Source organism: Cryptomeria japonica, chromosome 2 (assembly GCF_030272615.1).
Source record: "Cryptomeria japonica chromosome 2, Sugi_1.0, whole genome shotgun sequence".
Lineage (NCBI taxonomy): Eukaryota > Viridiplantae > Streptophyta > Pinopsida > Cupressales > Cupressaceae > Cryptomeria > Cryptomeria japonica.
The window spans coordinates 221,938,773-221,951,641 of NC_081406.1; the positions used below are offsets into that span (position 1 = coordinate 221,938,773).

The 12,869-nt window shown below is 37.2% G+C and overlaps 1 protein-coding gene across 7 annotated transcripts in view; it reads left to right on the forward strand.

Moving 5' to 3' along the window:
- LOC131037124 (uncharacterized GPI-anchored protein At1g61900) overlaps nt 1-12,869 on the forward strand; it is a 91,135-nt gene that overhangs the window by 13,023 nt on the left and 65,243 nt on the right. For all 7 annotated transcript variants that reach the window (XR_009371516.1, XM_057969163.2, XM_057969164.2 and 4 more), the window contains exons 2-3: nt 10,482-10,757; nt 10,891-11,496. Coding sequence is in view for 6 of the 7 variants with exons in the window: in XM_057969163.2 (XP_057825146.2) it covers nt 10,482-10,757; nt 10,891-11,496 (882 nt within the window). In the remaining variant the exon portion in view is untranslated. The remainder of the gene's footprint in view (nt 1-10,481; nt 10,758-10,890; nt 11,497-12,869) is intronic.

Below are 12,869 nucleotides of genomic sequence, written 5' to 3' on the forward strand. Positions count from 1 at the left end.
AAAATACATAATTAATTCATTATAATTATTTTATTCAGTAATGCTTTTAATATATTTTGCTGCAATATAATTAACTTTGAAACAAGTTTTCTACATATTAAACTATATAATTATTTAAAAACTTTTACTTACTAAAGTGACTAATTATTTACTAAAATATTTAGCTGTTTCAGCAAAACTACTTTACTCGTTATAGTTAAATGAAACTAACAATGTGCACACATATTTCAAAAATATTAGATCACTTTGTAACTTTTGGTTATTTTTATGGTTTTAAAAATTTGTAGTAAATATTATATATATTTATGTACAACTTTATTTACTTTATATTTTCTTTGTATTTAAAAATGGTGTTTAAAATAATGCCTGTTTAGAGTTTTATTTCTCATAATCTTGATATCATATACTTCTTTCCCTTGCTGTTACTATATATTAACTAATTATAAATGATATTTAATAGAATTTTAATATATTCATATAAAACAACTAAACAATAATATTTGAGGTGTTTTTTAATAATTTAAACATTAATTCTTTTTTTATGCTAAATTATTATTTTTTGGTATGATTTTCAATCGTTCACCAAAATTTTGGACTTTAAAATCTTTTGCTACATGTAATGCTTTAAAATCAATCCTTGTTTCACAATTGTTATAATGGACATTTGGTTAGACAAACACCATTAGTTTCAATGTTATGTGTTCTAAAAAATGTCATGTCACTCGTCATGGGGCTGCAGCATTTTTTCACTGGATTGCTGCCTACCATAATAGGCAATAATCTTTTGTTAGAGAAACACTATATAAACTGTATTTACATGATTTGGATCTTGAATTCATTCTCATTCAATTGAGTAATAAAAAGCTGGAACTATTGAATCACTGGCATTACCAATTGGTGCATTATTAGCTTTGAAGATAAGCCATAGCCCTTCATCATTTGGGATTTGCTTTTTGTTTTTAAAATGTTCATCCCTAAAGGGCTAACACTGTAATCAATTGTGATAGTTTTTGTCTGTTTGTTTTGTTTTCAATGTAGATATACAATAAATTGTATATATAATTGTGGATGGTTATAAAAACAGCAGCTCAACAACCCTCAAAACAGCATTTTTATAACCACCTACAATTATATGTACAATTTATTGTATATCTACATTGAAAACAAAACAAACAAACAAAAACTATCACAGCAGTATTTTAGTTATTTGAATATATTTATTATTAAAATAAAATTTGCAAATATACATAAATAGTTGGTTAATGCTAGTCAAATTAGGATTTTGTCTTTTGTGTATCCTCTGCTTCTGCACTTTGTGCGACCTGAAATAAGAAAAACTAAAATTGAAATTCTTGCTTGACAAAGGTTGAAAAACAAGGTTTCCTATTTTTGTGTATCTTCTGTTTTTAAGTTTCAGTGACGTGAAATAAGAAAACAAGAAGAAAATTCTTATGTCTTGAGCTCTTGCATAATGATATATGTATGGTTTAAAATTTAAACCACAAATTTCATTTTTTTGTAGTGTTACTATGATTGCTCATAGCATGTGGGACAAATAGGGTCATCAACAAGAATCTATGCGGGTTGAATTTGCGACTTTGAGTACAGATATAGGGCAGGAGGTGAGGCAACTAGTTCTATTGAAAGTGCACATTTTAATTACCCTTCTAAATTTTCAGAATAATTTGCCAGGGGCCCCTTCGATAACAAGGCTTTGTATAAGTCAATTTGCAACCAAACTACAAACAAAACTTGGGAAAATGGGGGGCTTGTGGAAATGTCATTTTTGTCAACTTGAATTTCAAGGCAGCATTACAAAAGTCAATGCACATCACCTTCATGTTTAAGGCAAAAGTGTGGATGTATATGACAAGCTACCATGTAAACAAAGGCTGAAATAAACAGATTGTGGGGTTGTGGTGAAGAAAAAAGCTAAAACACTTTCTGTTGCTACCATGCCATTGAGGGGTCCTACTTTTACTCCAACTAGTACTAGAACTTTCCAGGAGCCATGATCTCTTGCTTTTCCATCTAGTTAAGGGGCAACAGAGCCTAAGAGATAATGCATAATGACTATCAATATATATGCTACAAACAAGGTGGCAGAATTATTCAATTGCAAAATAAGGATTAGGCAGATGATGCTATTGTCAAATTTTTTTTTGCTAATGGCATTCCATTCTATGGTTCATTTTTTTTTATTGTAAGGAGGTTGTGGCAACGATAATAATAGTTGGACCATTCTATATGCCACGAGAGGAGACAAAATTGAGGAGGACAATCTTTAGGTAAGAACTATTCCAAGATTAATATTATAATAGAGAAAATGAAGGCTATACAGGTCATCAGTGGATGTAGTGTAGTCATGGATGGGTGTATGACATTAGGCATTGTCCACTCATAAACATTATAGTCACATGTATACAAGTCACTTGTTTAGTGTTGTTGATTGTTTAAGGCACCTTGAGGATGCCCTATTGTCAAATCCAAATCCTTAGAGATGCAATTAAGGAGGTTGGGCCAAAGAATGTGGTGTAGGTAGTGACAAATGTTGCCTATTTGTGTAGAGTTGTAGGGAAATTGATTGAGGCCCACAAACATATTTGGTGGACTCCTTGTGTTGTGCATCCCATGAATAATGCACTGAAGGACTTGAGCAAAATTGGTTTGATCAAATAGGTTGTTAATGATGGTACAAATGTGTAGATGTTTATTTGTAGCCACCACATTTCACATGCATTATTCAAGGCCTTCTTGATGAAGGAATTCTTTAAACTTGTAGGGATTAGATATGCATTGACTTCATCATCTTGGAGAGGATGCTTGAATTTCAAGAGGCATTGCAACAAATGGTCATGATAGTGGTTGGTAGTTTGTTTCCAAGTTAGAGTAGGGTGAGAGGTCGAAGGAGGTGGTAAAGAGTGACAATTTTTGTGTTGATGTGAAGTACATTGACTCTATCATTGCTTCAGTCTTCATAGTTGTCAGATATGGGGACTCTCATGTACCTGGCCTTGGAGAGTTGTATGAGGACATCAATAGCATTCCTGGCCAAATGAACATATTCAGTCAATTATTCAGTAGGGATTGGAGAAGTTCAACACTCCTTTGCACATGGCTGCCTATGCATTGAACTTGAAGTGGTACATACAAAGTCCTGGAAGTGTTTTACTATTGGGTCATAAAGGCTATTTAGAAGATGTACAATGTTGTAGGTGTTGCCACCATTCGTATTGAGTTGACAAAATTTGTTACTCTTTGGGTATATTCAAAAGAGACCAAGATAGATAGGGAGACCATGGCACAAGAAGACCCAATTCTATGGTGGGCTATGCATGGGCCTATTTCTCTGGCAACCATGCTAGACATCTATCTATAGTCATAGGTTTCTAGTTCTTTCACTACTAATATGAACTAATCTACTCATAGCTTCATCCTTTCTATTAGGAGGAACAAGATTACCTCTAGGAGGGCAAAGAAGCTTGTAGCTATACATAGTGCCTTGTGTCTCATTGACCGCAACATTTTTATGTACAAGGAGAGTTTAGTAGTCCTGTGGGATGCAGATCTAGAGGAGCCAACATAGGTTGATGATGATGTGGGACAAATAGGGCTGGTTGGTATTGGTATGAAGGAGCTTGACCTTGAAGAGTCCAGTAGTTTGGATGATGAGGAGGTTGGCATGGACTTTGTGGATGATTAGAGGCATTGAGCCATTGGCAAATTGTATTTGAATTTTGAATGTAATATATTGATATTTGGTATGTTGAATTTTCATTGTTCAATGCAATGTGTTTAGTATTCAATAGTTCCATTTGTTATTCCTTTTATATTTTTTTTATAACTAATTAGTATTTCATAGTTCCATTTGTTATTCCTTTTATATTTTTTTATAACTAATTTTTAAGTACCATGTATATCTACACCACAGTTGCCCCCCTCTTGTCCTGAAACTGAGGCCCATGGTCACTCCGTCTGTCCGTTCCTAGACTCCGTGGAACTGTGAAAAAAAAGATACTTGATGTCTAATGTTTATCAAATATCCTTAAAAATACATTTGTGCACAATTTTGGAGTGAATTTAAAAAAAAAATCATGTCAGTGCATAAATTCCATAGGTTTGATGTTTTGTTGGCTGCTATGGGGTTGTGGCCTCATGCAATGGCCTGCAGCCACCACATAAACGGCGATGTTGCCATTGCTCTAATGAAAATGCTTTTTATCCTCAAAGAAACAGCCCAGACTGTCTGCAATGACCATTTTCTGTTGCAGACAGTTTTTAGGGTTCAAAAACTGCATCTCTTGTTACTTTCTGGCTTTGTAGTGACAAAAATGGCTGTTGATTGAGTATATTGCATTTGTATTCAATGCAAATATATAAGAAGAGGTGATTGTGTTTTCAGTTGGGATATGGCCCATTGGTCAAATTGCTTGGTGGTAGTACGGCCTGTTGATGTGTTTTTTATGCACAAAACATTTCAGAATAAAGTACCAAGGTAATTTACCCTCTCTTGAACAAAATCACCTCAGATGCTAAGAATGAGATCAACTAATGTGATTCCAAGGTTTCTACATGTCAGGTCTTGACGAGTGGGTAAGTTCAGTGGTTGATGTGAATTGCTGTGTTTCACTTTGGGGACTTACGCAAATGTTTGGATTATCATGAATGATGCGGAATAGGTGTGCTGACAACTTAAGATTTATCAATAAGGCTCTGGATTTACTTCTTACTAAAAAAGGGGGAAAAAAGAATAGGGTTCAGGAAGTCTATTCTAATCCAAGGAATGTAGGAAATGGTGAATGGATTTAGCGGAATCAAACCAGGCAAGGTCTCACAATCAGGTATTGACACAAGCTTAGTGCAATCATCTAAGGTATACTTAAAGATTTTTCAGACTATTACCATCAAACGTAGACACCATCCAAGTTGATGCTTGTCAACGGATGAGTAATAGTTGAAGTTATGCTTACTTAAATTCCAGTTGACCACACAAGGCGCACTTACCCACGGCAAGAGGCTAGTGGTATGGACTAAGGATTCCACACAAATGAATTCAACAAATCTTTCACTCAAACTAAGAGACATGAAAATAAATTCTAATCTAAATTCTAATCTAACTTGGAGGAATTGAGAACCATGAATGCAAAGACAACATTTGAAGAGCAAAATCACCAACAATTGAACAACGATTAGGATTCAAATAGCTGCAGCATATACCAACAATTCTACAAAAACTCTCCCTTACAAATGAGAGACAAGGAGGCATATATAGAGTCTCTTACAAAAATGGATGGCCCAGATTGATCTAAGATCAACGGCCGAGATCATGCCAACAAAACCCTAGAATTGCCCTAATTAGGGTTACATCAAAAATGGTGCCACCAACATATGGCCCAATGAAAAGATACCCTAGTCATCATATAGGGAATCTTCTAGAAGATTCCTCCCTGCATCTCTCTCTCTCTCTCTCTCAGCATACTCCAAGAATCTAGCCAATACTGAATCTAACTCCTCCATGGAAATGCTAGGCAAGGTATCTTGTTGTAAATCAATCACGTCCAGTGAATTCGAGCAAGCATTCAAAGTGTTCTCCCATTCCGGCATAAGCTTCTGCGAATTATGAACATGAATCAACAAAGAGACCAAGTCATCAATCTGACTCTTCTGCAAAGAGTCTATCTGGCAAAAATACATGAATTTCATCTTGTCTCTTAATTCGGCCAAGTGTAAACCACTAGCATCACTAACATCAATACCCAGTAATTCCTCAATTGAGGCAAGGATTTTCATCTGAATGTCCTGAATTAATCCTTCCATTTCCACACAACTCGATTGGGCGTTCTCATAAGCTGATTTCTTCAAGGCTAATGCACAATACCAGCCATGGAATTTATATATGTCTCCACTGTGCACAATGTTCTTGCTGACCAAGGTGGGATTAGGAACCTTCTTCAATGCCAGGAGGAGTGGAATAGTCTTCTCTTGGATAGGCCGGAATTCTTCCCAAACTCCCTCCAAATACTGGATTCTGAATGCAAGCGTTGTTGTCTTATCATGTGCTTGGACAAACTGAGTAAGGAAATCATCTGCCTGCTTTCTTGTGCTCTCAATCCACTTTTCCACCTCTGAGTGTGTACTTCTTGCTACCTCGCAGTGTGAATGTATTCCATGGTCAATTGCAATAGGGGAAATAAGGGTGGGATTCTCACGTCTTGTCCCTACAATATACTCTCTAAGTCTAATATTTTCTTCTCTGTACCTTTCATTCTCTTCAACCACTCTGCCTAACTTTGCATTGATTGCTTGGAGGTTGTCACCAATCTCCTGAAATTCTTGCTCTGTGGATGCATGACCAAGGGCAACTGAAGTGATCTGGAAATCCATAGGAGTAGCAATGTCGGCTGTCACACCTGCTCTAGGAACAACAATCTGCGCAATCCGCATTCCTGTCTCATCTCTAGCTATGTGCGATAAAATCTCCGCTCTATTGGGCTCTTCCTTAGCACTCCTAGCTAGGTAGTCATCAATATCGTGAATAGGCTATACCTCTATCATCTGTTTACTTTTCTCCATACTTCTCATCAACCATTTAGGAATAGCGGCCATCTCCATACCATCATCGAGACATATTTCTCGATCAAGGTCTTTCAGTGTCGAGATAACTTCATCATTATCATCAAGATTATTCCTGGTCCAATCATATACCTCATTTCCCAAACAAACTTCCAAAAGGAGAGTAGGGGATCCCGACTGGTCATCATTCTCCTCAGGAGGTGCAGATGTAGCTGTGGCATGGAATTCCTGAGCATTCTCTGGTAGTATCACTGTGTTGGAACACTACTGAGTCTTCTTATTCTGTTCTATTACTTCAATCACTTCGATTGATGAGACACTAGGAGGGGGTGAAGGAAGGATAGGTGGAGTGATAGTCTTTTGTTTCTTCTTTCCCTCTTCAACCTTCTTCCCTCTGGCTTTGACTTCTCCAGGCGTGTTCTTCCTTCTCTTGGGAGCTTGACTCTCTTCGTCTGCATGAATCTTGACATCACTGATAGTCCTCTGATCATCCTCGGAAGTAGACTCTTCCGGCTTCATCCTTTCATAAGTGAAGGGAACACCCATGTCAACTAATCTGTTCATTTGTATATCCACCCATGTGCGGGAGAAATTCAAGACCTCTCTCATCAATGCATTCAGGTTAGTCTCTTCTGACTCTGACCAATTTGGCAATAGGATTGCCTTCTTCATTTCATTCTCATAATGTGGGTGTGTATGATCTCTATCATCTAATACCTGATTAGGAATGAGGAAAAGTTCGCACTTCCTCATGAAATCCACTGACATTCTGGACCACATTCTTCCCTTCACTGCTTGTTCGTCCATCAGGTTAGCCCAATAATCTTTTATGTCAATCTTATGAGTGAACTTCTCTCCTCTGATCCTTCCGACCTTCTTGTCTGGATCAAATCTTTCTCTCTTCTTGTATGTAGCAAATCGGTAGAATGCGAGCTCCTCACCCGCAGTGCTGGCAGCTATGGCGGATTGGCAAACCTCTGACGTCTTCCCAACTGAAATAGGGAATGTCATTCCTGTCCTGTGCTTCTCCCTCTGGATAACATCGAACTCTAGAAGCTATCTCACCACTTCCAACAATATCATTTTGTCGGTAGGATACTAGGAAGTCTGTAGGGCTCGGATTGAAACCCATGAATCTTGAGGTATGTGAAAGTGGGGAATTGTATATACCACGATCCATATTTCTCTATTAATTCTATTGCCTCCTTGGACAATCTTCTGTGGATTCCGCCTTGCAGCATCTGTGTGATGTACATAATGAATGCATCATTCACTCTCTTGTAGTCTTCAATTCTGTGCATACTCAGCTGGGGGTAGCATTCATAACTCTTGTACTGTCCTTGCCCATTCCCAACTTCACCTTTGCATATTAATCCTCTGTATGAAACAAATCGTGCAAGCAGGTACACCAGGTAAGAAGTCATGGCAAATGACTTGGATCGCTCTACATTCCTCAGCTAGAAATCTAGGTGTCACTTATAGTCTTGGACCAATTTACTAGTGTTCCTCTCAGACAATCCTGAATGAAGTAGAACATCCATCCATCAAATATTGCTCCCTGCGGCATTCCCATCACTCTGTTGAGTAGGAATATCAAATCACTATATTCCTCCTTAAAATCTATGCACATAAGTGTCTTGGGAGTCTTGGAATGATGATTCCTAGGCTCAATCATCCACTCTTTATTAATTAAACTCTTGCATACACCCATCTTCTTCGTGTATTTGTCAGCTAAAAAAATTCGCCCAACTTAGAGAAAAATCGCTTTCATGGAGACACCTGGCAAAAATAATAATAAAATAATGCTGAAGTTCCTTTCATATACTTGCTTTCATCCTTCACTTTCACCACACAAGCAATGTGGGATAAAACACGTGTATAAATACTTGCTGGGTGAAACCCTAACTTGCTTCTAGAAGGTTCAAACATTTAATAATTATTGCAAGTTATTAAATTTGCTTTTAAATTTTAAATAATCATTTAATAATTATTTAAAAGCAATTAAATGGGGCTTATTTATTAAAATATTTCAATTTAAATCCAAAATAAAGCCTCCAGGGGAAAATCGCTATAGGTTGGGATTGAAAAATCCCTTCAAAAATCACTAAGTGTCAAAATTTACCCCATAAGGGAAATTCGACCCATGCTTGGATAAAAATCCATGCTCAATTTCATCAAAATGCACACAAAAACCATCCTAGGGGAAATTCGATGTGTGTTTGGACAAACATCCAGACAAAAATGCACTCATTTTGCAAAAAAATCACCCCCCAGGGGAAATTCGATATGTGTCTGGATAAAAATCCACACTCAAAACTCACTTAACGTGGAAAAATACCTCCCTGGTGGAAATTCGACCTCAGTCTGGATGAAAATCCGGACTCAAAACTCTTCATAATGTTCCCAGTGGAAAATTGATCCCTGTCTGGATGAAAATCCGGACAAAAAGTCCTTACAAAAATGCTCAGGGGAAAAACAACCTCTTTTTGGATAGGAATCCAGACAAAAATCCTCACTTAGTTGTCACAAAAATCCTGGTGGAAAATCGATCCAGGCATGGAATTATCCTTGCACTCCAGTCCGCACTCCAGTCCACACTCCTGGTGGAAAATCGATGGCAGTCTGGATAAATCCTGACACTTAACCAAATTTTAGCACTTCCAGGGGAAATTCGATGGCAGTCTGGATAAATAGTGGGGGAAATTAGTGGCCAGTATGGATTCCAGGGGAAACCCATGTATAGTATGGATTTTGAGTGGGGGAATGGGTTGGGTAGTCTGGAATGTAAGGGGAAAAACACCTCTAGCATGGATTTTGACCCTTTAACCCTTGGAATAGGGATTTCCCTTAGGATTTTATCATTTTAACCACTCAAAATCACTCAGCGACTTTAAATTTAACTGGACTTAGACTAATTTTTCAAAAATATGAGCGAAACGCTAGGAAAATATTGGAATAAAGTGCGAAACCAACTAAAATATTACCTTAGGAGCGAGAAAACAACTCCAAAAGGTCTGTGAATATTTTGGCACTTTAAAATCACTTGATGCGCGTGTTTAAAAACACGTTAACGCTCAAATGGTCGAACACTCAGCAAAACTTAGGATCATTAAAATATCAACTTTTGCAACTTGATCCTATAACTTCAAAACCCTAGACGGCACTAGGCATGATCAAAACTCCGAGACTCGGGCACAAAAAACGCAAAATTGCCCACTAAGCAGCCAAAATCCTAACCTAACAACGCAGGAAGCTGGCAAAGAGGGGGTCCCCGTTAGCAATGGGGCGATGTGTGAAAAGGTCACAACACGGCCCACTAAGGTTCCATTCTAGCACAATGCTATCGACCCAGAAGAGTTGAATTCTGGCAATATGTTGATTATTGTATCCAATGATGGAAACAAAACTGACATGGAAGTCAATACATATTTCAAGTGTATTCTGTACGTCAAAGTGCTGAAGACAAATTTATTTTTCATAGGTTAGCTGTTGTTAGACTGTAAGCTATAAGTGTTTTTTAGTTTTATATATTATGTTGTATATTATTATCATTTTTCTAGTTTTTATTTTTTCCTCTTATTTTGATGTTATTTTAAGTCTGACAATTCAAAGCAGGAGCTTTATGTTGCGTTTGAATTTTAGTTTTGCACGTGCCACTTTTCTCTAGTCATTTTGGACTGATCAGTTCTTAGAAGGTGCTGTGATCTTTTAACTTTTTTTTAAAAGCTCATATTGCAATACCTTTTCCTTAAGTTTATAAAATTTGTGAATATTTCAATTGCTTTAATAGCTGCTTTTCATTAGTCTGTAATTAGAAAACCCATTTAGTTCTTGTCTCTGATGATGTAAGGGTATGCTTTGTTGTTTGTTAGTTTGATTATTTGCTGAATAAAACTTGTGTTTGGCAGGGTTTGTAAATGCATTCCAGGCTTTGTCATTACCAAAATTTGGTGCAAGTCAGACGTCAGATCTTACTGTAGTTGTACATGAGCCCATTGTTTCATTTCCTTGGAATTCTTCATTGTTTCATTTGACTTCTTCACGACCTCATGCCGAGGAAAAGGAAAGTAATATTTTCTCTGTAGAAGTTTCTCCTAGTGCTGCACCTGACCCATTGATTCCATTACTCGCTCCGTCTCCTTTGAATCCTTTCACTCCAAATTCAACTGCACCTGTTGTTTCAGGTATGTATATGCTTCTCGATTGCAATATGATTGATTTTACATCTATTGTTCTAACTTTCTAAGAAACCTTTTGCATCCTGTTAAAGAGTATAAGACTATGCTTTTGAAAGGCTACTGCTTGTCTTTATTGCAGGGCTTTGTGCTTTCAATTTTTCAGCTGCAGATTATGTGATCAGTCAAACAGCAATTGACTGTTGGGGTTCATTTGCTCAATATCTGGGAAATGTCATTTGCTGTCCCCAGTACGAGGCTTTGCTTCACATCCTTGTTGGAGAATCCAGCAAATCGAATGGGTTACTTGCCTTGAATTCAACATTTGCAGAATACTGTTTTTCAGATGTCCAAACTATCTTGAGTAGCCAGGGTGCAAATGCAAGTCTTCCATCGATATGCTCTGCACTGCCATCTAATCTAACTGAAGGATCCTGTCCAGTTAAGGGTGTGAAGGAGTTTGAACAAACAGTCAATGGGAGCAAACTTTTGATTGATTGCAAAACAGTTGATCCAGTGAAAGAATGCTGCAGCCCCGTTTGCCAGCCTGCAATCTCAGAAGCTGCAAGAAGACTTGCTTTGAAGGCACCTGGATTATTTAGTGAAGATGATGTGCGAATGTCACCTCTGCAACAAACTGTAGTTGATGATTGTCATAGGGTTGTCCTCAGATGGTTATCAAGTAAGCTTACCCCAGAGAGGGCAAAATCAGTTCTCCGAGGGCTTTCCAATTGCAATGTGAACAGAGGTACTATTTTTGGAATCTGTTTAAGTTTAAGAACTTATTTTGTATTTCCCCTTGAAAATGATTGTCGAAACATTATTCTAGCCTAGTCTTTTGTAATCTGAAATCTCATGTGGTAAGAATTTTTTTTGTGATTGCCTGTTAATTGTGTTATTTGAGTTGAAAACAAACATTTTATGGTTGGTTATAAATTATAAAAGGTTTTTTAGCAAACATAACTGTTGAAGCATTTTGGTGAATGAAGGTTTTTATGGATTAAATTGTTATGATTTGTGCTTGTTAATAACCCCATAAGCTGGTATTACAATTATTAATTTTTGTTAAGAAGTTTGCCAAATGGAGCTTTATCTTTAAAAGGTGACAGTTTACATTCAAAAATAAAACTACTGTGTAGCATGACATCTTAGGTTTATGCTATGTTAAAAAAGACATTCAATGGTAAACACATCCAAAAACAATGCCTTTTGAGAAGACATTAAATATGTCACCAGATTAACATCTGAGTTTATTGAAGTGGTTAGGCGATATTAGATGAATATGATGAGGAATATTCTGTTTCTGGGCTATCTATTGGAGAACCAGCAAAGAACATTGCTCAGGAGAAGAGGGCTGTGATGTAAGTTGCTTTTGTAGGTTCTTTTATCTTACTGGACAGTACAAGCCTGCATATTGGGTTCACCAGCTTAGGATTTTGCTAATTTTTAAGAATGTTGGCCTTTTGTTGTTGGTCATCAAAGCCATGAGGATTGGTTTGAGTAGTGACAAAGATGTTGTCAGCTAAAGAGTTGTCAGAGGTGGGGACCTGTTCGGTTCAGAGAAAAGGGAGATTAAAAGAAGGAATTGTTGTATTAAATTAGCATTTTTCTCTTTGCATGAAGCTAAGAGAAGACAAATGAAAATCACATGGGCTAGGACCTCAAGCAGCATATATTATGATATTAGGATTTGCAATTATTGCGGCTAAAGCTGTCCTGGAGGCTGCTTTTGATCTATCTGCTTAATCAGTGTTTGTTGGATTTGGAGTGCTTTTCACCCATTAGTGGGCTTTTTTCTTTTTAGATAGATAAGTGGGGGTTCTCTAGACCCCCTCACCCTTGCTAAAGGGAGCATATCAGCCTGCTACAAACCCTTGCTACAGAGAGCATATTAAGCTGCTAGAAACTTACATACCATATGTAAATAAGTACTAAATGCTGTGAGAAACTTTGCAGCTGCTGCCAAACAAACCCTAAAACAAGCAAAACAGAGAACCCCATAACTAAACCTAAAACATAGCACCAGACCTACAAACATAGAGCATAACTTAACCACTCCTTAATGTTCCCCAGATCCAAAAGATGCATACAACATGTCAACTATTTCTTCCACCCATGGCT